Raw genomic sequence first — 27598 nt, 5'->3', positions numbered from 1 at the left:
TTTTATAACTTTCAATGTTTTATTTGTGCAAAGCGATACATTTACAGCCAGGATCATCCAGCACCTCGACGAGTACAAGCTCCGCCTTCTGCAAAGCCGTCACTGCCGAGCATTTCTGACCCAACGCAGCATCAACTCAACAAAAAGAACATCTGCTATGACTTTATTTGACGAGAACTTCTTCTACAGGTCTGTTAGTGAGTTTAGCATCGAACAGAAACAGGATGTGTTTGTTCCAAATGGGGAATACAATTCTGCTGGAGCTTCTCGGTCCAACAGGCTGGAAGGAGGTCATTACTCAGAAACAAAGGATCAAAAATGAACAGATGACAAATAAAAAAACAGCATTACAAAAATGACCTCAATAAGTACAAAAAGAAAAATCCAGCCTGTAGAGATGTACCAGAGAAGCTAACCGTCTGCAGTAAAAGCTGCTGATGGCCCTTCAGTCCACCACAGACAAAACTTCACATAAATAGGCTTCACCAGCATGTGCAGTTAAAGTAACACTTTCAGGAAGGTCATAGTCACAGTTCTAACACCCTTTCATCCATTTTCAGTCTGCAAAAGTGTCACATTCAAACACCTAAAAGTGGTTCCAGATCAGGACCCGGTTCAGGGACCAGTTTCAGGCGGTCCTGCTCAGTACTGAAGAGGTTTCACAGCTGAAGCAGCAGCTCACATAAGACCCATATGACCACAGAGGAAACCAGCCTTCATGTGCCTCTGACGGGTTTACACAGCTTTTATTCACAGCAGTGCACTGACATATGTGTGTGTGTGTGTGTGTGTGTGTGTGTGTGTGTGTGTGTGTGTGTGTGCGTATGGCACTCTGACCTGATAAAAGAACCAATAAGTGCAGAACTGAAGCAGTGGTTACTTGTAATGCAGTCTTCACAGCAGTACGAGTTCTCCAGCTGCATTTTTAGGCAAACATTAACACTGATGATGAATCTAGATTTAATTTAAAAAAAACACGATGAAATAAATATTTAGTGTGACAGAAACTTAAAATGTACAAAGATTACAGCTTTAGTTTGTGAGGCTAGTTAGCAAGTGTGTTACTCTGAAACATGATTAGATGAAACCACACCTTCAAAGATGTCAAATAAGCTTTAAAACGGAATATTTATAGGAGTCAATTGATTAACTAAACCAAGTTTGAAGTAAAAAGGGTTCTAGTGCTGTCGTTGTTGAATGGGTTGAACCATGAAGGGAAATTATCTTTTAGCTTTAAATAATTTAGGTAATTTACTGCATTGAAACTGGAGGTGATAATTAGGGAATTTTGATGTCTTGTTTTTGGTGCTTCGTTGTCTGAATGTTGAATAGGTCACAGCTTTCTTCTCTCATTTTAAAAATGTAAACATTTTCCATCACCAAGCTGGATCCCACGTTTGAACCCTAAGTCAGAGTTTTACTGCAATTACAACTTTGTAAAACTCAATCGTGCTGAGTGATGGCTGGGGTCATGGTCATAGTGAGGCACAGGTGACATCCACCATTTCCAACCATCGCCTATTCAGAGTCAATGGGAGACTTGTCCCATTCAGAAGCGTGGCCTGGTGTAGCTCTTCACAGTGCTCACAATCAATACATCATCATTAATTTATCCAGGACGGCTTTTCTTTGCTATTCCATGTCATTTAGTGAAGCCACCCTGAAAAATAATCACATTTTTGTCATTTAAAAAATTTGTTTCGTCCTTGGCCTGAATGTGTCAAAGCCCTCCTTTAAAATTTTTTTTTAAAAGTTTTTTTAAAGATGTTTACAGAATCAGCCGGTCGCCAACAGGCAGGGCGGCCTCCCTGACGCGTGTTTGCTACATACACGGCGAACCGCGAGTGAGACGACCCAAAGATTCATTTTGGTTGGTTTCCAATAGACAGAGGATCTACAGACACACATCGATGCAATGTCAGTTTCCAATCTAGCAGCGTTTTGCACAGCGGTCCCACTAAAGCATCGTGTTAGCCGTGTGGTTTGAACAAAGCAGAAGCAGAGCGCTTCTGGCTGCTGATGAAGGTTAGTAAAAGTCTGTGCTGGCACAGAGAAAACTCTGAGCTGCAGCGGACAGAGGCGCATCCTTTAAGCACCCAGTTTAGCTGTCAGCAGCAGACAGCAAATCCCCTGAAGGGGGTGTGGAAGGAAAGCATGGATGGCGGAATGGTTTTTGGCCTCTACGTCCCGCTTCAAGACGTGTGGGCTCAATGTCAAACCAGCCGATGCTCCTGGTCCTTTAGGCCGCCCAGATCTTTTTCTGCTGGAAGTAAGCCTCAAACCTGGCTTTGGCGTACTCCTGCAAAACAGTTTCACAAGTTCAAACGGTGCAAAAATGCAGAAAATGTTATTGCAAAGCTGAAATGTTTGGTACAAACGCGGAAAGTATAACCCAGTTACCTCCAAGGACAGGCTTTTATTTTGAAATGTGATAAGAAAATTATGAGTTTAGACTCTTATTAGTGTGGGATGCTGCTAAAATAGCGTATTTATATGCTGTTACATCAAAATTTAAGTCGCATTTAGGTTTATTTAGCAGCCTTTTTTTCTGTGTGGACTTCCAGGTTTCTGTGAACTACTATAGAGCTGCAGCTGGTTTTTTGTCATAAACATTGCCAGGCATGTTATACATGTTAACGCACTGCAGCCACATTTATAATAAACTGACTTTACAAGATGATTTACTTTCAATGGATCAAAAGATGACCGGAGCAGTACTTTAAGTCCTGAATCTGGACCGTTTTTGTGTTGTTTGCTGCAGAGCACCCGTGACAGGGGTGTCAGACTCCAGGCCTGGAGGGCCGGCCTCCTGCTGGTTCGTCAGAAATTCTGCCCCATCTGCTGCGGGTTACCTGGATCAGGTAGCCAATAAGGAGCTTCAATGGCAGGTTGGTTGGAAAACATGAAGGACACCGATCCTCGAGGCCTGGATTCTGACAGTCCTGAGGTATGACATCTGTGTTTTGGGGGCGGGGACACTTTGTTTGTCGTTCCAGTAAGCCCCTCCTTCTCAAAATCACTGATCCAAAAGAAACAAGTCCCTGTGTCTTTTCAGCAGGACAGGTATCAGTGAAAGTTCTCCGGCTGGTTTAATCTGCGCTCTGGTCATGTCAGCCTAACCTCCATCAACCTTTGACCCGGGACCAAATATTGACTCTGCATCCTGACGTGAATGAAGAGACTGAAAACAGGAAGCTCACCAGGTATCCAAACTCGATGGTGGACAGACGGGCCTGGATGAGGGACCACAAGCCCCAGAAGAAGTGGGACGCCATGGCAAACCTGCACCACAAACACAAAGCTGTTAGCCTGCATGTCCTCCGAGTGCCGCTGGAGTCGCCGCTGCACCTGAACTCACCTGTTCACCTCCACAAACAACTCCTCCTTCAGCTTCATTTGGTCGGCGGAGCTCAGGTTGTCGAAGCCGCCGTCAGACTCCCGCAGGTAGCTTTCAATGAAGTGAAGCTGCACACAGACATGTGGTGGTTACTGATGGGTTGGTTGGGAGGGGGGCTCTAAGGGACGTGCCGGTGCTCACCTGCTGGGTCTTTGAGGGGTACTTCTGAGCATCAGCTCTGAAGAAGGGGTGCTCCTCACAGCTGTAGTCATACATCCACTCACAGAAATGGTTGCCGATGTCGAAGCCCCTAAAAAAAAAACACAGAACAAATTCCAGTTGGATGGAATCTCTTTATTGATTTCAGTTATTAAACCCTTTACTGTCCACAGTTATTAATGTGTACAACAACTGGTTATATAAGCCATCATTTCCCCCGTTTATGGCTGTACTGCCTCCTTCATGTTAGCACAGCGAAACGCACAAACACAAACTCATGTGAGGCCGACTCCTCTGAGCAACATTCAGCAGTCACATGCGTACTTCATTGTGTTTGCTGAGAATCAAACTCCTGTGTGAAGAATGATGGTGATTTCTATTCTATTGTTTATTACCTTCAATAAAGATCCACAGATGACTGATAAAAGTACAGAATGGGAAGAAAACCCCAAACAGCATTTCTACCTAAAGTTCATCTACAGGTAGAAATGTTAAACAGACATTTATGCAACAGATCAGATTTTTGACTTTAGTTGTTTAGACACAAAAAGTGATTTTTTTTCTGTTGTGGATCATCCAGATGTTCCTCTGTGTTTTTGTTGCTCAGCAGCATCTTTCTCATTGAATTCTCTCATGGATCCATGATTGTCCTAAAGTCTCTATCTGGCGCTTGGATGGTGAACTTTGACCTATGTCAGCTGAGCCCTGACCTTCTTTCCACCTGCTTCTGCTTTTTTAATGACTTCCTGGACGATTCTGATGTTTTTCTCCTCCTCCTTGTACGTTCAGCCACATCTTTTCCCGTCTCCATGTGAGAAACCACCATCATTTAGACGGACCAACTTCATGTGAAACATGCTGAAAGTTCTCTCTGTCTGAAGGGGGTTCAAAGGTCGCCGTAGAGTCTGCAGTAAGGTGCTGCAGCTCCTAAACGGGGACTACATCTGTTGTCCTGGAGTAACATCGGGAGGGGGAGTTTCCCACACCGTTTATCAGTTACTGCAGACTGTTTTCAACAAAACCCTCCCTGTGTCTGGAAGGGGGGGGCTGCACCCTGGGCTTGCCCCCTCATTTGTTCCCCCTGCAGCCAATCAACTTCGGCGCAGAAAAAAGAAAAACCCACCAAAACAAGGGCTGCACGTGTGGGGGTGTGAGCTGGAGGGGGGCTGCAGCCTGAAGTCACATGTTTGGATGTGAGATTGGGAAAGACTTAAAGGGGCCACGCACAAGGAAACTGAGGGGGGGGGGGTGTTCATCCTGATCCGCTTTCTTTTCCAAACATGAACCTCTAAGGAATGCCCCCCTTCAGCCCGCCTCCATAAATCACACTGGCTTTCCCAAACATCCACACAACAAAAGAGAGAAAATGCTCCGTTTTTTTAAACCCCCCCCCCCCACCCCCCATGTGGTGTTCAGGGAGTATGGATTGGGGTGAATTATGGGAAAAGTAATGAGTGATGGTGATGCAGCAGCAGCAGCAACTCAACCACTAAAAGAGTTGAACTTTTACGCAGATAAAAAACATGCAGGGAATCATTTAGTGACATTTCATGCAGAGAACCACAGATGCTTTCTTTGCTTTGAAGATGTTTCTGGAGAAGATCAGAAGGAGCAGCATCGTGTCTTTGTAGTTTCAGAGAAAGTCTATGACAGGATGATGCAGAGACAGCAGCTGTGGTTTGCAGTGACAGAGAAGAAGGTTGGAGTTGTTCAGGACATGGATGAGAGCTGGAAGACACAGGTGAGATGTTCTGGAGGTGAAGCAGAGGAGTTGAATTCCTGGAATTTCTGTTGATCATGATGTTTGCAGATGACACTGTGATCTGCGGTGAGAGCAGGGAACAGGTGGAGAAGGTGGAGGACTTATGCTACATTCAAACTGGGCATGTGTGGCGCCTTTGCGACCGCGCTGAACACAGGTTCTTGAACATGCTTTTAGCGTACAGTGTTCACAATGGACTGATGCTACCCACTACTAGCACATTTACCTACAGGTAGAAGAGGCTTGGTCCAAAATATCAAAGTGGTACAAATCTCCTCATTCTTGCTCCAGACTTTCTCTTTCACAACTTTTTTCCAATATATGAAATACTTGTTTTTTCCAGCTAGGCACAAACCGCAGTTGTTAATTTCTCCTCCAAGATCAATTTACAAACATGTTTTGAAAAGGACGCCATTCATTTACCACTACCAAATCCAAGTCACCTGGTTTAACTTTCAGCACATGCAATGGCTGCATGATACGTACGCAAAGCCTAGAAACGGTCTTAAAAACGTGTGTAGAGATGAGTGAATGCAGGAGTTTAAACCCGAATCACGCATTTACGTAGACTTTTCATTGAAAGTGGTTACTTGAAAGCGCGTCGCTGAGGGCAGTGTAGCATAAAGGTCAAGAGTCCAGAACAGGAAGTGAGGAAAAGAGGCGGAGAAGAGTTTACAAGCAGGTTGAAATGGGTTGGGGAAGGTTTAGGGGTGATGTATGACCATAGAGAGTCATCAAAAATGAAGGCAAAGAAACAGGACAGAGGTCTAGAGCAGTGTTTTTCAACCAGTGTGCTGTGGGAAATGTCCCTCATTAACTGATCTAAAAACATTCATCATCTCCAGGATATCAGCTCTGTGTTCATCCAAACAGGTCCTGATAAAACACTGAGTAGTTAGGAATATGAAAGATCATATCAATACATTTTTATTTGTGTTTATTTGATTCTATCAAAGACATTTTGATAAGAATGACGTACAGCGACTTAGCCGTAGCTACAGACGTTTTCTGAAAAGTCCCGCCCCTTCAACTGTCTCCACCAATCATTCTTGGAGGCTTAATCACTTCCTTGTCGTGATTCTGCTCATAAAGTCTCTCAGTTCTAACAAAAATACCAGCTAAATCTCGTCTTTAGCGGTGTAGCTTTCCACAGAGTCCGGTGTCAGACCGTGGAACAAGTGAACAAAACCATGAAGCTCAGAGAAGAGAGTCTGTCTGCCATCTGTGGAAGTTAGCACTACATCTCCCATGATGCATTGGGTTAAAGTGACAGCGTCTCGGCGCACAATGAGTCTCTCCTCCTAACGTCTTGAAACCACAGCGAACACACATCAAACAGTTTTTAAATCTTCTAACTTAACTTTTATTACATCTTTTAGAAAAAACAGCTGCAGCTTCCAGCTTTTTCTGTCACAATTATCACAACAATGCATGTGAGATTGGAGGGACTGTAGATCAATACAGACTAGGAGCTTTTCTTTTTTTTTATACATTTTTGGATGCTGGTGTGCCGCGGGATTTTGGTCAAGGTTAAAGTGTGCCGTGGCTAAAAAAAAAGGTTGAAAACACTGGTCTAGATGACGAACAGAGAGGAGGCTCATGGATGCAGAGAAGGACAGGAAGCTGGTTGGAACGAAGGAGGAGGGTGTAGAGGAGAAGGTTAGACACAGCTGATTCACTGTAGCGCCCCCTACAGGAGCAGCTGAAAAACAAAGCAGTGCCTGAAGATCGTCTCAAACACGAGGTTTTTTTTTTATCTTGGTTCGCTCTCAAACTAAAATCTTTCTGCTGTAAAAGCAAAGTGGGAAACTTTCTCTGTGCAAACGTCACATTAACATTCTTCATCAGACATGTGTGAAGCTGAAACTTTAGGCTAAATTATCATGTAGCTTTATTAATATGCGTTTTCAAAAGAACAATATTTGAGCAAAAACTTATTGTCTTTCATTTTGTTTTTATTCAATTGGCTCAAAGGATGTGCAGCTCAGTGAGATACAAAGGCCGTGCTTCCTGATTGGTAAAAACCACATCCAAAAATGCTTTGAGGACTGCTGGAGAACCACGAAATGCCCCTGCTTTCAAAGACAATCTGTCTTGAAACAGTTGTAAAGACATTTACAATGCCTGCGAGAGTGAGAGCCACAGAGAAAAAGCTTTGAAGCAGTCCCGTGAAGACAGTTCCAGTCTACGGTCCCACTGCTTACTTACAACAACACGTGCTGAGTTTCTGTGAAGGCAAAAAGAAGTGCAGCCAAAGCAAACAGTCAGCTTCCTTCCTTTTGTCTTCAGGTTGCACTTCCCCAATTCATCTGATCGAGGCAATAAAACTGCAGAGAAAGATCCGCCCCAGTCTTCTTTCAATCACCTTCTCTTTTCTCTTTAGGAGGATTAAAACCATAAACGTATTCTGAATCCTCTTCTGCTTGATCTGGTCTTCAAAACCCCTAGAGTCCCACTCTGGTTGTGTTTGGATCGCCTCTCAAAGCTTTCCCTGGCCTCTTTTCATCATGATGATTCTGTTTTTAGAAAAAAATTCCAAAACTTGTGTCGTTTTCTAGCGGCAAGAGTTCATTAGAAGTTCACATCTGAGTTGTGGGTGGGACTGTTGACGTGGAGTAAACCTGCCCCCTCTTCCCGTCACCTATCTGTTTACGCGCTCTCCCACTAGCTTATAGCCCCCAACATAACACCAGTGCCACAAAAGTGGAGAGCAATATCAGATCTATCCAGCCGTACAGTTCTGATCCAGATTCCAGCTCAGACCAGGAAAACAAAGACGTTCATGGATCTATTTGTCTGACAGTGGATGATCAGAATGGAGCAGAGCAGGGAGACTGTAGCACGCCCATTCTATTTTCTACATGACAAATACAAATACTATTTTCAAATAGAGTTTTTTCCATCTGCCCCTGGATTAACAACCATTTGAAAACATACAAATGCAATTTTCAGCTGAATTTTCTTTACACATGTCCTCCATCAACAGAAAAATGCCACAAGAACATGTTAAAATAGGTCTATAAGGATGTGGAACCACTTTCAGCAGCTCATTTGGGCTCCCGGCTTGAACACGCCAAATGCTGAAAATGCTCACACCTCCATCTGATTTGGGTTGTTTTTACACATGACGCTTTCAGAAGGACAGAAGTAGACAAGTTATAAATGCCTACCCAGAGTGTCTAAAATCAGACACTCTGGTAAACGGACTTCTTTTTTGTTTCTCGAGTCCTACTCTTATAGTTTTGCAGTGTTGACATTTTTCCAAACACAACATTACGTCATTTCCTGTTTTTATTTCCCTTCCGCGCGTGGAATCATCCGTAAGGCTTCATCTGTTCGGTCCTCCTCAGAGTTTAGGGGAGGTTTCCCAGAAAGAAAAGCGGTCCGGGTCTAAACCAACCGGGTCAGTGTGAAAGTGCCCTTTGGTCCCGGCATGTCCACGTCACCCGGGTGGGTCACCCCCACAGCCTGCAAAGGCTTTGTTGTGTGTACAGAGTGAGGAATGCGGCTCTAGTACCTGTAGTTGTAGCTGCTGTATTCAAAGTCGATGAGCATCAGCTTCTGTTTGTCAGAACTCTGTCGGCCCTTCAACAGCAGGATGTTACCTAAGAGCAACAAAAATATGAATTCATGCATAAACAGCTGTTTTATTCAGGGGAAACGTCACTTTTTGAGTTTTCTTTACCTTCTTGACAGTCGTTGTGACAGAACACCACAGGAGAGTTGGTGGACTCCAGTAGTGACCTAAGCAGACACATCCACCAATCAGATTCAACAAGTCTTCATCAAATAGAAAAATGAAAACACTTTTTAATGTAAAGGTGCTCAAGGTCAGGCCCGCCCACAGAAATAGTTTCCTAAAATGCTTAATTTATGCTTCTCTTCTTGGGTTTGATCACAACACTATTATGAACCTGCCATGTGGTGTTTCGGCACCGAAAAACGATCAGACCTTCTAAGTCACCTGACTTATCAGAGAGACAGGGAGGGGTTGTTCTTAAAGGAACAGAGCGTTCTAGAGGGGTGGACAATAAGGAGCAATAAAAAGGTATGGAAAATAGTGAGAAAGTGTGAGAAATCCTAAAGAAAAAGAAAAAATCTTCAATGAAATTTTAGACTAAGGGCAAATAATAAATGAGACCAAATCTAAGCTCATGGAGGCGTTTTTAACATGTTCCTTTTTCTCACAATGGAGGAGAATTATAAAAAAAACGTAAGACTGAAACTCCATGTCTGAGTATTTCTTTTTTAAATCATGAAATGGGAGAAGATAGAAAAATGCAGTTGGAAAAAAGAGCTTATTTGTAATGTGAAGGATACTCTGGGGGGGCCACAAGCTCCCTGCTCCAAGCTCTCAGCAACAGGGAGGGGGAAGGGGGTGAGGCGGGGTTGCTTATTGGTCCCGCCCACAACTCAGAGGTGAATTTCATTTGAATTCCGGCCGCTCTGCAGTAAATATGTCCTAAAAAAGAACAGTTCTTTCTGGCTAAAAACAGCCACTGGGAACACTTTGGAAATAGATCAAAAGATGATAGAAGTGTGAATTTGAATGGTAATGAACCTTAAATATGAGTTCTGTTGGACTTTGGTCTGTGACCATCACATGACCGTCGTCCATTCAAGTCCATTCATGTCGTTTTCATGTGGAATGCGCAGTGGTTGTGTCCCATGTGTTACACAACAGACCTCTGGGAAATGATCATGTGTGCTGACTGTGGCAGTGCTGAGGGGCAGGAACGTACTTGAGCATTTCCATCTCCTGTGGTAGGTTGAGGGCCAGCAGGCGGTTAAAGCGGCGCAGGTGGGTCTCTCTGGTGAAGTTCAGCCTCATAACTTGGCTCAGGTACCTGTGGAAGCAAAATAGATTCTCCTTATGATCTTTAAGGTTATTTTATCTTTTTTAATGCCAGTCAATAAGTCGGCATTACATGAAGCTACCAAAGATACCAGGGTTTCATTTATAGACATCACAGAAGACAATAAGAAAAGCCTTCAGAGGAGGTCAATGAAATGCTACAACGGCTGTTAGGACGCGTTGTGCAACCCAAAGACAAACGGAAATGCAGCCTGATAAGCTGTCAGCTGACCACAGGCGGATGGATAACTTATCAGTGGAGTTTAGGTAAGGTTTCACTTACTTCTCCATGGTTCCAAAGAGCCACTTTGGCTCCTTGTTGAAGGGCATCCTCATGGCATGGAAGCGGGCCATCTTCTCTGCGACCTCAGCAGAGATGCTGGGTTCACTCAGCTCCCAGGTGTCCAGTTTACGGCTCTGTTAAAGACACATCTTCCAGGTTCAATATACGCCATTCTGGACGGCTGTTTCTGTTTGTTACCGTCTGAGGCTGACTGTAATACATGTGACGTCTGAGGCACAAAGAAGTCCAAGTCAGAGTTGGATCTCCTGAGATCATAAGTGATCACAGGAGATCACAGGGCAGAGGCTCACTTACAGGAACATACTGCTCCAGGCGTCCTTGAGGGAAAATGCCATAGAGTTTGGGTCCAAGCTCCCTCTCAGCCAAGATGGCAAACATGACGCTCTCCAGCACCATGGCCTCTGCACCCTACAAACACAATATTAGAATACATCACACAATAATGACACAGGCTTCTGCTGCATTGAGTCTCCAGACATGAGTTATTTATGGCTAATTTTACACATAAAGCAAATGTTAAAAAACAAGAAAGCGGAGCTGGGTATAAAAACATGATTAGAATGTATCTATAATTTCATAAAACCATTAAATGATTTTTCATCAAAGCAATGTTTTGTATTTTTTAAGCAAAAACACTTTTTCTGATAGTTTTACTGTAAGAATTCATACTTTTCCTAAAGAAAGTTCAACCTGTGTTCTTTTCAGATACATGTTTTTATGAAAACCGTTTCCAATAACTTAAAAAAAAGTGATTCTGAAATGAATCCATGTTGAATTGTGATGTAAATGGAATCAGAAATTCGTCAGAGAAACTCAGCTCCAAAAAAAGTTCAGACATCCTCAGAAAGAAATTTACTGACCAAAATGTTAAATTATCCAAACCTTCATGAGAAAAACAAAATAAATGACACATTTCACAAAAAACTCCTTTATCACAACATCACAGATTCTTCCAATGCAGTCAGGAAGCCGATTTGATGAAAGATGGAAACAGATGTTCTGCTGTTTTAGAGAATTCAAAGTCTTTTTCCCACAAACTTAGTCAGGATCAACAAGCCTGTGCAAGAGATGTTAGAGTTATTCTAATAAGAAAAGTTATTGATAAAAATAAAATAAAATCAGGTCAGTGTTGAAAGTTTCCAACAATGAAAATGACAGTAAGAACTGAACGACGTTTGAAGAGGATCATCATTTCCAGCATGATACTGCCACCTCCGTGTTTCGCTGTAAACAATATAAAATCTTAATTTTGGCTTAATTTAAGATAAAACACAAAGATCCTTCTATTTTAGCTGAGGGATGGGGAGAACTGGGGGTGGGGGGGGGTCACCATTAGATTACCAATACAAATATTTGTTGCTGTAAAAATTATCTCTAGAAAAGAGGAAAAACAAAAACATCACATTTTTAAAAGCAAAGTAAAAAACCTGTCTGGTATTTTTCTATTATGAACCTTTCAGGACGTCAATGGGATTTTGCTGAGTCAATAAGGAGGGCAGCGTCTTTAACGGAGTGACCTTCGTGTACAAATACGGCTTTGGAGAAGGAGGAGAAAGAAGGAGGAACCCGAGTGAGGGGATTGAATGGGAATGGCCGGGTTCACCGAGTTTGCCTGTCAGAGCGGTTAGAACTTAGGAGGAGGATTCGGTTTTCTCCTCGACTCAGTTGGAGCCGCTGAGGAGACGGCCTCACCTTTCTCACTGTATATAGCAAACATAAAAAACCCTGGCGAGGAGCTCAGCGGGGACTCTGAGCCAACAAGGAGACCTCCTCTCACAGCAGCGCTGATGTTGATTCACCTCCACCCTTTGTAAGAAAGAAATGTGGGCTCCGCTCCAAATAGGCAGGAGGCCGCTGACCGAAGGACTGTTTATTAGGAGCAGCAGAGGCGTCTATGTTGTGGGAAATTCAGAGCATGGAGCTTCATCTGTTGGATGATCCCAAGTCCAGCCTTATTTCACACACATGGCCACAGAAAAAGCTGATGAATCCTAATCCAGACACACGCCTCTGGAGATGAAGCATAATCCCTTTCATATCTACCTATAAAACTCACATTTCTACTGGAACTTTGCTGCAGACGTGGTTTCTTAAAGACTCACTCTGATCCTCTTTGGATCTATTCTTAAAGTGTTTCCAGGGTTGTTTGATCCTGATTCTGCCATTTTAGATCAAATCCAAAAACCTGTGTCGTTTTCTAGAACACAGTTTCTACAGAGCACCAGGAGTTCATTAGAAATGTACCTCGGAGTTCATGGCGGCACCCCAACCCCACTTGCATTCATCCATCTGTTTACACTCTCTCCTGCTAGCTTACAGCCCCTTGCACCCCCTATTGCCCGTGCAACAAAAATGGCAAGCAATATCAGAACTGTCCAGCTGTACAGTTTAGATCCAGATTCCAGCTTAGACCAGGAAAACAAAGACGTTCATGGATCTATTTCACTGAAAGTGGATGAGTCAGAATTGGAGTGGAGCAGGGAGACTTTGGCCTGCCCAACATCATCACAAATCTGATCTATATCAAACAGCATCTTTTCATCAGCTCCTGATTCACGATTTGAATAGAGAAATTCTCAGAAACACAATTCTAAGCTTAATTTAAACACCATTTTCATTGGAGTTGGTATTTAAGCAAACAGATGATGAGCAGCTAAAGCTAAATCAGATCAAATATACTCTCAAACTGACCAAACAGCCCCCTTTCCTGGAGAACGCTGAGCTGCACCGCTTTGGTGGTTCAACCCTCCCTAAGTCCAGCAGGGAGCCACTGGGTCCCAACTTTGGAATCTTTGCCGTAAGCCAACAGTGGACTCAAACCCACGAGCTCTAAGGCTCAAACAGACACTGTAGCGCAGAGGTGGAGCCGGCTCTGATGGGTGGGAGGAGGCTGCTAACCTCAGCTGTGAGCAGACAGTGTTTGGTTGATAGAACTCTGCAGAGAACTTGACTGTAACTTCTGTGTCCTCTCCTGGTTTACCTAAGAGCAGCCTGTTGGAGGCCAGAGGTTTCTGACAGTTAAACCCCCAGCTCCACCATGTATTTCCCAAATCCAGCACCTTCCCTGGGAAACCAGGAAACTTCTTTGAAACATCTGAACTCTTGGAGATCCTGAACAGAGTCCAGTGCTGACATTAGTTCACCCCATGCTTACGTAACACCCCAGAACGCCTATCAGACCGTCTCAACACTCCAAAAGGAATTATCCATATTAGCACTATTCATCACTACAAAGGTTTAATCCTTAAAAGAAGGAGGAGTCTAAAGTCTGAGTCCAAACTTCCTTTAACTTTTTATCTTCATCCAGTTCTTCTCAGCTTCACCGTTTGAGCTCAATTGGTGTCCCATTCAAATTGATCATTGATTGGCCACTATCACAGACCAAGAGGTTTTCCTTCTGGGTAAAATCACAAGAAATATCACTTTATCAGGTAAATAAAAGCGTAGAGCTCTTTGACTCCTGAAGACTGTGGAAGTCAAACTACCGACTCTCCGGGTCTGATTTAGCTTTTTTCCCTTTAGACATGATTCAGTTAAATCTTTTTTTTCTTTCAAATTTCAACTGTAAAATTTGAACGCAAATCCTCATGCTTCCACCACCATGCTCCCAAGTGTTTTTCCGAGCATGTCAACCACCTCCTGTAGTCCTGCCCAATGTTTCCTGTCTCTTTACACACTTGGGCTCTCATTGATTCTGAGAGTAAAGAGGATTAACATAAAGACTATTTTTTAGACTAAATCTGAGGCTAAAGAACAAATTCAGATAAGAATTTTCCTGAAATTCTGTTTTTCGCAAAAAAGTTGTTTCTTTTTCCCTGCACTGTGATTTAAATGCAGTTTCCTGTTTATTCAGGAAAAACTTAAACGTTCTGTCTGCCTGTCTCTAGCACCACATCTCCAAAAGCAGACATCTCAACAAAGGTTCAGTCATTTGAACATAACTCAGCATTCTCATTCATTACGGTTGACGATTACACCAAGAATTACTGGATTTTGAAAAATGGCCCTGAATTTGAGACCTCTGAAGCGCACAGTTGGGGCTCGGAGATGTGGAGCTGTATCAGGCCAGTCTGGATGTTTTGTCAGGTGGTAATTCCAGAGCGATAGCAGCAGGACGGAAGCCAAAGTTCATGTCTAAAACAAACAAACGCCTTTTCTGGGTTTTGTGAAAACACCTGAAGCGTTCTGGTGCAGATTACCATGTTTTCTCTTCCATGAAACAGGAAAATACTTTCAGCTCATCTGTGTCCATGAAGAAGAACTCTAATGTTTCTTCAAACCTGGCCTCATGCAAGTGTTACTCACCTTACATCAACCACACACAGACAGTGAGCCAATCTTACGGATAAAATTATATTTATAAGTTTTCATGCTGGTTTCTAAAGTTTCGCTTTTTTGTTTTAAATGTTAAATAATGCTTATTCGGAAAGAAAATGAAGAAAAATGACGTGAAAGCAGAGATTATCTTGTGTTATAATCACAAACTGCATGCCTTTTGTTGGTGGACATTTTATATGGAGTTCAGAATCTAACCTGAATATTTGGATAGATCCGGCTCCCCAAACATTCCTGAAAAATGTCTCACTTCCACTGGAAACAGAACTTCCTGCACAGATTTCTGTGTCCTACGCTATTTGAACCCAATTAATGTTCCTCCTTTCACTGATTTCAGGTCTGAAGCTGCTCTTCTACTCTGAGATGGAACAAGTGAGCTACAGGTGCGGGACGTGTGAATTTTAAGGATGGGACATGGGAGGATGGCCTAATTAAGCTTAGTTTTGTCCAATGAAGCTGCATATTTTACCATTCTAATATTCAATCAGTGGCCACTATTTGAGGCACACCTGTCCAACTGCTCATTAAGACAAATGTCTAATCAACCAATCTACTGGGATTTTCACCCAGGACCATCTCTAGTGTTTCCAGAGAATGGTCAGAAAAAGAGAGAAACAGCAGTTCTGTGGGGGTGATGTCTTGTTGATGCCAAAGGTCAGAGAAAAATGACCAGACTGGTTCCAGCTATTAGAAAGACACTAGTAACTCCAATAACTATTGGTTACACCCAATGTCTGCAGGAGAGCATCTCTGAATGCAGAACACGTCCAACCTGGAGCCAGAAGGTCTACAGCAGCAGAAGACCACACTGGGTGTCACTGCTGTCAGCTAAGAACAGGAAACTGAAGCTACAATTCACACAGACTCACCAAAACTGGACAACAGAATATTTAAAAAAGTTGTCTGGTCTGACGAGTCTCCATTTCTGATGCCATATTCAGATGGTAGGGTCAGAATTTGGCATCAACGCCATGAAAGAATGGATCCATCCTGCATGGTATCAACGGTCAGACTGCTGGTGGTGGTGTAATAATGTGGGGGATGTTTTCTTGGAACACTTTAGACCCCTTAGTACCAACTGAACATGGTTCCAACGCCACAGTCTACCTGAGTAATGTTGCTGACCATGTCCATCCCTTCATGACCACAGTGTAATATCTTCTGATGGCTACTTCCAGCAGGATAAGGCGGCATGTCATAAAGCTGGAATCATCTCAGACTGTTTTCTTGGACATGACAATGAGATCTCTGGACTCAAATGACCTCCAGAGTCACCAGATCTCAACCCAATAGAGAACCTTTGGGATGTGGTGGAACGGAAGATTGGCATCATGGATGTTCAGCTGAGAAATCTGCAGCAGCTGTGATGCCATCATGTCAATATGGACCAAACTCTCTGAGGAATGTTTCCAGTACTTTGTTGAATTTGTGCCACCAAGGATTTAGGCAATTCTAAAGGCAAAAGGGGGTCTAACCCGATACTAGAAAGGTGGACCTAATTAAGTGACTGATTGTAGATCGGGGGTCGGCAACCTGCGGCCCAGGAGCCGCATGTTGCTCTTTAGCGCTGCCCTAGTGGCTCCTTGGAGCATTTTCAAAAATGTTCGAAAATGTAAAAAGATGGGGGAGAGAAATATATTTTTTGTTTTAATATGGTTTCTGTAGGAGGAAAAAAAAAAGACACAAACATTTTTTTAACATTTTCCAATGCTGTAAGAATGTAGAAAAAACGTTGTAACGCCAAGCAGGTACATCGCTTGCAGAGGGCAAAACGGGAGCCAAGCTGCCTGGAAGTTGAGCTGTCAATCAATTGGCTGCGCTGGGGAAAAGACCATGACCCATATAAAGTACGTTTCCGGGCAGTTTCAGAGAGGAGCAGGCAAAAAGCTTAGCTGCGAGCATAATCTCCTTACTGTCATTACAAGCCCCTTCATTTAAAACACGCACCACATCGAACATTGCACAGGAGTCATCAACCACTCCCCCTCCCACACTCATGGTGCAACATAAAGAACCAACATAACAGGAAGAATAAACTAAGGTGGAACAACAAAACTGCCATATGAAAAGAAACGTGGGCAAACAGAAACGCTCATGCTGAGCCCTAATTAGATCAAAAGAAGGCGTCCCACAATCCCCTGCTGCTAACAGACCTAAAATGCGCATGACCGCCACTACAATATTACATTTTTTTACTTTATTGTACAAAACGAAAGTACAATAAAAAACACAAATTTACAAATTAAACTTCAGATATGCCAGGGGAGCATTCTTTTGTTCGAATCCTCAAAATAAAACTGACATCAAAAATCGGATTTCTTTATTACATTTCTTTAATTTTATCAAAGCAATGAAACATAATTCATTGATATTGTAGCGACCTGGGGGTTAGCCCCGCCTTCAGCCCCTAAGGATCATGGGAAGTGGGGAGTTTCGGGATAAAACCTTGAGTGAGAGTGTTGTGAATTGAAGTGACTTCCATGCCGTTTTAAGGACTCAGCTCCACCAGCATTACAGCAACCACCTCCATCTAAGGACTCACCTGCACCAGCACCACAACAACTACCGCCAGCTAAGGACCCAGCTGCAGAACCACAACAACAACCACCAGATTTGGCCCCAGAAATTCCACCATCTGACCAGCTGTGGGCGCCCCCTGCTACATCTACTCCCAGTGAAGACTCACTTTCCTTTTCGTCCCCCCCACTTTCACCCATGGCCCTACCTAGCCATTTTGATAGCCTCATTAAGTCAGGAATTAAGATGGCTCCCCTAACACCTGTGAGCCTCACACCGCACAGGAGCTCTCCTTCCCCTCCAGCGCCCCCTCCTCATCCTTCACCCAAAGTCCCTCCAACACGGCCTTCATCCAAACCCCCTCCAACACGCCCCCTCCGTCGTTCACCCAAATCCCGTCCAGCTCCCACTCCTCCCGGTCCATCACCCAAACTACCCTCAACTCAACCTCTCCTGCGCGCCTCTAGAGGTGCTATTCCCCGGAGCTAGGATGAAACGGGCCCCCAGTGTCCTAGGAAAGGTTATGTCAAACTGGGGCCCTGTGATGAACAGCTTCCTTCTGTAGCTGTATACCTGTAGTTGCACCACGTAGAATGCAAAAAAGGGCAGTTAGACTGTCCAATCAAAGAAATCTAGTTCACATCCCTTGCAAGAAGGTTTTGACCAGTCCCAAGGAAACTAATCTCAAACTTGTTGCACTCAATGTCAGATCTTTATGCAACAAATCATTTTTAATCAATAATCTTATCTCTTCTTTTAATCTTGATTTTATGTTTTTAACTGAAACATGGCTTGACAAAAACACAGGAAACATAGTTCTAGTCGAATCAACTCCCCCCAACTACAAACATGAATCGGAAATACGAGAAAATAAAAAGGGTGGAGGCGTTTCTGCACTGTTTAGAGATAATATTGCAACCCGCATTTGGTGTGTTTTCATCATTTGAGTATGTGTCCTTTAAGATTGAGCTAAAACAAACTCCTCCCTTACTCTGCATAGTTATGTACAAACCTCCTCAGCACAGCCAAAGTTTCACTGATGATTTCACTGAAATGCTCTCAGTTGTGTGCACAGACTTTGATGGTCTAGTCATTACAGGTGATTTTAATGTTCATGTTGATAATGTCAATGACAGAAATGCAAAAGAGCTCAATGCTGTCCTTGAAACCTTTGGTCTAATTCAGCATGTAAGTTGCCCCACCCACAGCAGAAGGCACACTCTGGACCTGCTCATCACAAGGGGGGTTACTATTTACAATGTCAGTGTGGTTGATGTCGCCCTCTCTGATCATTTCTGTGTATTCTTTGACCTGTCTGTTGCTCCCAAACCACCGCCTGGCCCTGCAGTTGTCCAAAGGAGACAAATAAATGAGAGCACTAGGGCACAGTTTGTAGAAATGATAAACCCTGAAAACGTCTCTGGTGCCAATGTTGATGAAATGCTGAATTCTGTTACTTCTAGCATCTTGAACGTTCTGGATGCCATTGCCCCTATGAAAGTTCAATTGAGAAAACATAGACAGGAAGCTCCCTGGAGGAACGATGATCTAGTCAGGGCACAGAAACAACAGTGCCGCAGAGCCGAGCGAAAGTGGCGCAAGTCAAAACTCCAGGTTCATTATGGAATATATAAGGCGGAGTTGTACGCTTACAACCAGATCTTATGCAGAACAAGGGAAAGGTACTTCTCTGAAATAATTGGAAGTTGCAGCAGCAACTCTCGTATCCTGTTCACAACAGTTAACAGATTAACTAACCCTCCAACCCAGCTACCAATAGAATTGGTTTGTACACCTAAATGTAATGAGTTTGCTGTATTTTTCAATGACAAGGTTCAGGGCATTAAAAAAGCCATCAACTCCACAACACATATAACTATCGAACGGCCACCTACTCACTCTAAGCTGACTCACTTTATACCTGTCACTGACCAAACTGTCCAAGAGACCATCACCCGTCTGAGCTTGTCTACATGCTGCCTTGATGTGTTACCCACTAGATTTCTAAAGTCTGTCTTGAACAGTGTGTTGCCATCAATTACTCAAATAGTTAACATGTCTCTTCAATCTGGAATATTTCCAGAGGCCTTAAAAACTGCAGTCATTAAACCCCTCCTGAAAAAGAGCGGTCTTGATCCCACTGTACTGAATAATTACAGACCTATCTCTAATCTGCCATTTTTAGGAAAAGTCCTTGAAAAAGTTGTCTACCAACAGCTCACTGACTTTCTCTTATTAAACAATTCGTTTGATGTTTTCCAGTCAGGTTTTAGACCCCATCATAGCACAGAAACTGCTCTTATCAAGGTAACCAATGACATCCGCCTGAACACTGATGATGGAAAAGTCTCTGTCTTAATCCTGCTAGACCTGAGCGCTGCCTTTGATACTGTTGATCATGGGATCCTTTTGCACAGACTCCAAGACTGGGTTGGCATCTCTGGATCTGCCCTAAGTTGGCTCAAGTCTTATCTAGAAGACAGGAAATATTTTGTTGAAATTGGGAGTTGTGTCTCAGACTACATGGGCTTGAATTGTGGTGTGCCCCAGGGATCGATCCTGGGACCCCTTCTGTTCAACCTCTACATGCTGCCACTAGGGCAGTTAATATGCAGTAATAACATATCTTATCACAACTATGCAGATGATACCCTGATCTATGTGTCACTGACAACAGGTGAATATGGGCCGGTGGATTCTCTCAACCACTGCCTCCAACAGATCAGCGCGTGGATGCAGAACAACTTTCTCCAGCTAAACTCAGACAAGACCGAAGTTATTGTTTTTGGCCCACAGAAACAAAGAGAAATTGTCAGCAGCTACCTTCATTCTCTGTCTCTCAAACCCTCAAATCAAGTCAGAAATCTAGGGGTAATCATGGACTCTGACCTGAACTTTAACAGCCATATCAAGTCAGTAACATCAGCGGCATTTTACCACCTGAAAAACATTGCCAAAAATCAAAAACATAATGTTAAAGCCAGACCTGGAGATACTTATTCATGCATTTGTCTCCAGTAGGTTAGACTACTGTAACGGCCTGCTCACCGGCCTCTCCAAACGAGCTGTAAAACAGCTTCAGTACATCCAGAATGCTGCTGCTCGAGTCCTGACCAGAACCAGGAAGTATGATCACATTAGTCCTGTGCTCAGGTCTCTGCACTGGCTCCCTGTACCTCAAAGAATAGACTTCAAAGCAGCTCTGCTTGTGTACAAGTCTCTCCATGGCCGAGCACCAAAGTACATCTCTGACATGTTAGTGCCATATGAACCATCTCGTACTCTGAGGACCTCAGGGACCGGCCTCCTGTTGATTCCCAGAGTCAGAACTAAACAAGGGGAATCAGCGTTTCAATATTCTGCAGCTAAAATCTGGAACAGCCTCCCTGAAGTCGTGAGACAGGCCTCTTCTGTGTTCATGTTCAAATCTAGACTTAAAACATTTCTGTTTAGCCGTGTATATGACTGAAAGGTCCTATCTGCACTTTTCTTTCCTTCCTTTCTTTTTAAATCTTTTTTTTCCTTTTCTTTTAAAGTAAATTTTATGTTGATTATTTCTATGATGTATTGTGATTTTAATGCATTTTTCTGTTTTGTGAAGCACCTTGAATTACTTTGTGTACGAATTGTGCTATACAAATAAACTTGCCTTGCCTTGCCTTTTAGCTGTTTATGTGCATTCACATACGGGCGTGATCCTGAAAAACAATGTCGATGCACTGCCTGCTTATTTTTGCTTGAGACTATCTGGGGTCGTGCAGCATTTTGCACATGGAGAGCTTTTCAATGAAGCCACTACGCTTGCTGTTAGGCATTATCTTCCCCGCTGAAGTGACGTCCCGGCTGGGTCGTCTCAATATTGTAATGAAGTTTAACTTTCACAACAGAGCAGTCACGTGAAGCGTCGTTCTCCGCTGAATGCACTGCATGGCAAATAAACGTTTAATCGTTAATGCTCATTATGTATTTGTAGCAATTCAGTCATTTTGATAGTAGGCTAATATAGCTAATATAGATACATATTGCATGTGTTGCCTTCATTATAAGGCTTAAATAGGGCTTTTAATATTTTGCGGCTCCAGACACATTTGTTTTTTTTGTCCAATTTGGCTCTTTCAACATTTTGGGTTGCCGACCCCTGGTGTAGATGAACTGTTTGAAACATAAATAGCTTTGAGTGAGAAAATCTGAGCAATGATCAGCTGTTTATACTTTATGTATTTTTTTCTTAATGAATTACTTATTGAGTTTATTAGACAGACAAAAATAATCAGTAATGTTTTTCTGGCTGTTTGTCTTCCGTAGCTAAAAACTGTTTGGCTCTTGTGTTTACTTAACCATGTGTGACACGTCCACCCATGACAGTTCTGCTAATCAAGTGGGATCTGCAGGAAGCAGACGGCATTGTTTGGAGGCTGAATTTAGGCCATAGGCGCTGACCCGGCTCAGCCCGCTTAGCCTCACTGCTGACCGGGTTAGCTGTGAGGAGGAGCTCAGGTCTTCAGGAAGACATGAGCTGCCTGGCTGATGACCTCATCCCAGCCTTGTGACAGGAAGCCACTCATCCTTGTAGTATGGAGCTCCAATATCACATGACATGTTGATGGGTAAACTATTAGTTTGAAGGAAGAATGAGAGTAAAATCCAGCAGAAACTTGTTCTTTTCTCTTTCCAGAGCATTTTATCCGAGTCTTTTCTCAGATGATAAACGTCATTAATGGAAAAACCTGAGAGCATTTCTGCATCACAGGTTTACTCCGGGCACAAGACGTGCGATCAAGAATATGAACACGCGGGTTCTTGAATGCGCCAACAACCCTTGACTGTAAATGAGACCTGGACTGAGCGAGTGTGACGTCGCTCATAGACAATGGTTTACCTCTGACTCCAACCAGAAGAAGTCAATGCAGACCCCAGCTTTTTTTGCGATATGGACACCAACATATTGGAGCCAGACACGTCAGTAAGCAGTGATTGGTCCGCGTGGGTCTGACTCGGAGTCTCCATGGCAACCAGTCTCACCAATCAGGAGTAAGCTTGTTGGAAAGCCACACCCCTACCACTCGAAAGTGGGCTACACAAAATTTGTCAAACATTTTGAATGTCTGACGTGAGACCCCATAGTTCTATTGAGGCATCTGATTGGTCAGTTTAGAACTTGAGCTACAGACAAAAATGTGGAAAATAAATAAGGATCATCAAGAACATGTAAAAAAAAAAACACAATGGTTATTGTGACCAGGAGCATGAGTGAGTGATAACTGATTATTTCTCTATAGAAGTCTATGGGATTTTGGCTTCTTGTGGCCAGCGGGTACTTCCTGTTTAGAACCTAAAGGGGGAGGGGCCACTCAGTCCAGTTCTCGTTTACTGTCAATGGTGAAAACGGACCCCCCCCGCTTCTTCTTGCATGTTTAAGAATAAAAGATTTATTCCAGTTTAACTCTGGAAATTTGTGATAAAAACATTTTGTGAATATTTGTAATATTTTAGAGCATCTGATGTGTGTGTTGGGGGGAGGGAGGGAGGGGGGGTGTCACCATACATGCGTCAGTGACTCCACGGCGTGTATTAAAATGAGGGGGGGACATGAGGACATTTACTAATTCAGCTTTGAAAGTGTGTGTGTGTGGGGAGGGGGGGTCCTGGATGACATTCTCAGAGGTTCCAAAGGTGTTAGAGGACAGGTGTGCATGAGTGTGTGTGTGTGCGTGGGGAGGGGGGGGGGGGCAAAGATGCAGTAACGTCAGTTACTTACTTGGAAGTGATTTTCTTTGTTTGACTGCCCAGAATCTCCTTTATTACAGGACATCTATCAACAAGAAAGAGAGGAAAGACCTAACCATGAATAAAAGCCAAAAGCATCCAGAAGCTTCAACAGCAAACCTGAGCATGCCCCCCCCCCCTGCACACCCTAACAGGACAGTACCGGTTCCAGCACACAGAGGCGGGTGGCTGGCTGCATGTCTGCACTGCTGAGAAACGGCGCCTCTTTCCATGTTGGAGTGGGTTTGATCATTAACATCCCTGCGCTCCGACCTTACTCTGCATTCTTTAATCACATTAGTGTCTGATCGGACCTGGAGAATTCCTCCTGAGGGGCGGCGGCGTCACCACAGAGATGGCCCGGTTGCCGTGGCGAAGGACTCTGCTCCGGCTGTTTGCACAGCCATTAGAAGCTACCCCCCCCCCCTCCCTCCTCAAAGCCTGAGGCAGGTCGCATCTGTTGGTGCACACCTGAACAATAATCGCTTTACAGCGGCTTATGTGGCTCACATCCCTGCTCTGAATGCGTGATGCTGATGAGCTGCCGGATTTTCTCCTGGTAGTGAAACTTTAGTGGGGGGGGGGGGGTCACAGGCCTCGGCTGGACTTTACACTCAGCAGCCAAGTCACCATACAAGATAAATGAGAAGATATGCTGCTGCAGCAGCAGCGAGCTAAAGCTGAAAGGGCGGAAGCACCTGCTCTGCTTTGCCCCGCACTGTGTCTTCCAGGTTCGTGCATCGTGAGTGTGTGTGACATCTTTGCATTAGGCTGAGATTTCAGAGATCTCATACTGTACCGTGATTTTTGGCGGGTTCACCTGGGAACAAGAGTGCCCAAGGCACGCTCCTTTGGGAAGCCTACGGCAAAGAACACATGCATGTACAGCTATGGGGGTACATCATGTACAACAATGGCTAACACTCACACACACACATGAGGGCATCACTACTCAAGCATGCATACTCTAGCATGAGCGTATGAGCAGCACACGTGACACCCCGATGAGCCGCGTGTCTCCTCCGTGACGAAGGCAGACGGGACGGCTCGAACATCTCTGCTGCTAACTGAATCCCCCCTAACAGCAGGAGCTGCTTTCTCAGGCTTGTGTGAGGCAGAAGAAAGGGGTTCCCACCTGCAGGATGGCCCCATAGAGGCGCAGCAGGACGCTCCGCGGCTCGTCCCCGACAGAGTCCAGGCTGTCAGGGAGGCTGCACAGGAAGAGCTTGTTGCTCAGACCACCCCTGAGGACAAACACACACACACACACAAACTGTTAGAACCCGCTGGCGGGCTTCAGGGTCTTCCTGATTATGATGCCTGCAGCTTCAGGGAGAGCCCCTCTTTTCAGAATAACTCCCACGCTGCTGCCACTCCCATGTAGCCGTGCTGGTTTAAACCCAGCAGCAGCAGCATCTGATGAGGGGTCCAAATGGATGAAAGCCCCCCCCCCCCCCCCCCCCCCCGATGAACCCATGCAGTCCAAAGCTGCCAAATGGCTGACATGGTGGACGATCAAACCCAAAGCTATGCAGTATTCCACATTCTGCAGCCTTCACCTCAGACCAACTCTCAGGCATGGGAGTGGCTGGGTGATGATTTGGGCCAAGACAGGTGAACTCCAGACAAATGTGAGGCTGGAGCCGGGATCAGAACCGAGGAGCTGCATCCAAACCTCTACAGTGGGTCTGAGAGACATGTTTGAGAAGAATGGATGACATTTTGGAGAAAACCGTAGAACATTTTGAGAGATTATTTCAGAGAAAAGACGGTTTTTAAAAGAATATTTTGACATTATTAGATACATAGCTTCAAATTTATCTTCTTTTTAAAATAAGATTTTATGACAAATTTAAAGAGAACTGTATAAAAAAATTGATGACATTTTGGAGCAGAAACAGCACATGCTCTTCAGTGAAAATCTCTAAATGTTGACATGAATCTTTGCCTGAAGGTCTCTATGTGACTCGAAGACACAACAGTGAGGACAAACAACCCCACGGTGCAAAACAGGAGGCTTTCGTCAGACAAACAGCAGGTTCTGGAGAGATCCCAGCAGAACCGAGCATCCAGGCCTGGATGGATCACCGGGCTGAGCAGAACCACGGCTGCCTGAAGCTGACCTGATGACGGTGATCTGGAAGTCCTCCTCGGTCAGCTCCTTCCAGGCTCCGTGCAGGAACTCCCGGCACCACAGGAAGGCCTTTCGGCGGGTGTCCTGGTCCGCCTGGTCGCTGGGGCGGGCCAGCTCCTTGCAGTCCTCCGGGATGTCGGGCTGGACCTGCAGGGCGTGTTCGGTCACCAGCAGACCCAGAGACATAGACGGGGAGGAGGAAACCCCGTTGATGAATTTGGTTTTCATCTTTAAATTTAGGAACGTGTCAAACAAAGAGGGGAAAGCGTCGACTGCAGCTGTGTCGCAGATGAGATTTCGACCGTTTCTGTCAGTAAATGTTCTCGGAGCAGAATAATTCAGTTCCTGCTGGTGGCTTTTCTCTTTATTTCCGTTTTTGTTTGGCTCTGAAGGCGGGTAAGAAGCGCGAAGACGTCCGTTTTCTGGCAGGGAATGAATCACGTCTGAGGATGCGCAGCATCTGAGGGGGCAGTGGGCGGGGCAGTGGGCGGGGACAGGCGCAGCCCTTCTCCTCTCTGATTGGCTGATTGGAAACACAACCCTATTAGATCACAACAATCCTAATGGTGCCTTCACGGACCATAGAACTTTCAGGTGACAATAGACAGAAAAACTCACGAGGCGCGGGCCCAGAAAGTGAGCGAGGAATCATGAAGTAATCGGTATGATTATTATTCAGATCACTTCTTCTCGTCTCTTTGAAAGCAAAATTGACCCCTTTGGTGCCCTTAAAAATTTTGAATAATCACACTGTTAAGCTTGTTCGAGCAAAAAGTCGTCAATTTAAGTGCACTACATATATATACTTAGTCTATGCTAAAAGTGAGGCAGTATACTTCAAATTGACTTTTTATATACTATTGTAAACTTAAAATGTTCCAATTTAGTCTAAAAAAGTATTCAATTATTTCCCCACACTACACATAAAATCATACATGGTCTGTTGTAGACGTGCCATACTTATACTAATATTGTATACTTAAATTCAATTCGGTGTACTTTAGCTTAAGTATACTTCATAAAATTAACTTCAACTAAGAACTAAAATGTTAAACTATTAGAATTGTGTCAAGCATATCCTGAAAAAGATTTAAATGTTTTGTGGAGTTTGACCGACAACCAGCGGTGGGATGCAATTGGCTAAATGTGACATCACAACTAAACTTTGATTTATCGAGACTAAACTTGGTACACACGGTCTCCAGGTAAGGTAGCCAATAGAAATTAATTTGCTTTACCTTTGATCTTTTAAAGTCATAAATGCCAACGACTGAGCTATTAACGTCGAGTTGTGCTTTTAACCAACAGTTTGGAACCTTTTGAGCCTCAATATGGGTCAGTTGCCAACAGAAGTTACCAAAAGGGGGTCGCCATGGCGTGTTTGCCGAGTTTTCTTCTACACTAGATTACCCGTAAAAACTGGCAAACACTGAAGCTTCGCTGGACTTGAATAATATGACATCATCATTTTTCTGCAATGTGTGTGATGTCATGGAAGTTGACCTGTCATTGGAGCCTTGTCCCGCTTCAATGGCACGGAACACATTCGAAGCAACAGGAGGCCACCAAGCTGGAATTGGATGGCAGTGGTCTCTGGCAAGGTTACACTGAGGTTACAATGGGTCAAATAAATGTAATCCTGATGCAGACTGAGGAAGGAACAGGCCAGGAAATGGGGAGGGGGTGGACCACCTAGGGGGGCCAGCGGGCTGCAAGGGCCATCCGGTCCTGGTTCAATGTTATGACAGAGTCTCATCTATAAACTCTTATGTTATATGTATTATCAAAATTGCTCAATTCAGCCTTTGCTCTAGATTTATTGATTCTTCAAGCTGAAGTATAACCTTTTCGTTTAAATTATTACTCCAGTAAAAGTAATAAAGTAACTGCCTTCTTAGTTCTTTTGATATCAGACAGAGGTATCTTTCAATATCCCTTACATGACGGACACATTCCGTCTTCGTCAAAGTCGCCATCAGGTAGTTTTATGAATGTCACGCACAACCACCTGATGATGACTCTGACGAAGACGGAATGTGTCCGTCCAAACATGTCAGGTATGTCAAAAAAGATAACCCGTGTTTCTGAAATCAAAAGAACCAGGAAGTCAGTTAGTAACTACAGACACTCGGAACTTCATTGCATTAATAAAGTAATCGTTGGAAAAAAAAACTATCATTTGAAACTTTTGATACAAAAGAATTTTAAAGTGCGCATTTGGAATTCAGTAGTTTAAAAAAGAAAATTCCATTATTTCATTATTCATTATTATATATTTGGATTTTTTTCAAACGGTTGTAAACCATGACTCACGCTCGGTTAGAAACTGTTTTACTAAGTCAAGGGTTTGAGTTGAGAGGGATTCAGCT

At 43.9% G+C, this 27598-nt stretch overlaps 1 protein-coding gene across 3 annotated transcripts; it reads right to left on the bottom strand.

Annotated features, from left to right (window-relative positions):
* On the bottom strand, nt 1–26352 carry chka (choline kinase alpha). Of its 3 annotated transcripts, XM_078948279.1 has the most exons (13): nt 25219–25694; nt 24231–24339; nt 23895–23955; nt 23088–23141; nt 10772–10885; nt 10457–10590; nt 10061–10165; nt 9004–9062; nt 8836–8923; nt 3539–3647; nt 3359–3465; nt 3201–3282; nt 1–2299 (listed from the first exon to the last, which is right to left on the bottom strand). In XM_078948279.1, exons 2-13 carry the CDS (start codon nt 24245–24247, stop codon nt 2240–2242), a joined length of 990 nt encoding a protein of 329 aa, XP_078804405.1. In that variant the 5' UTR covers nt 24248–24339; nt 25219–25694; the 3' UTR covers nt 1–2239. The 3 variants fall into 3 exon arrangements, with proteins under 3 accessions (XP_078804405.1, XP_023811255.1, XP_023811256.1); XM_023955487.2 differs by lacking the exon at nt 23895–23955 and having other exon boundaries at nt 25219–26352; XM_023955488.2 differs by lacking the exons at nt 23088–23141; nt 23895–23955 and having other exon boundaries at nt 25219–26352.
* Nucleotides 26353–27598: the final 1246 nt, after the last annotated feature.

The sequence above is a fragment of the Oryzias latipes genome, chromosome 6 (assembly GCF_053564925.1).
Source record: "Oryzias latipes strain Hd-rR chromosome 6, Olatipes_Hd-rR_3.1".
NCBI lineage: Eukaryota > Metazoa > Chordata > Actinopteri > Beloniformes > Adrianichthyidae > Oryzias > Oryzias latipes.
Note: the sequence above shows the minus strand (reverse complement) of the source record. Positions and strands in the feature narration are given on the sequence as shown.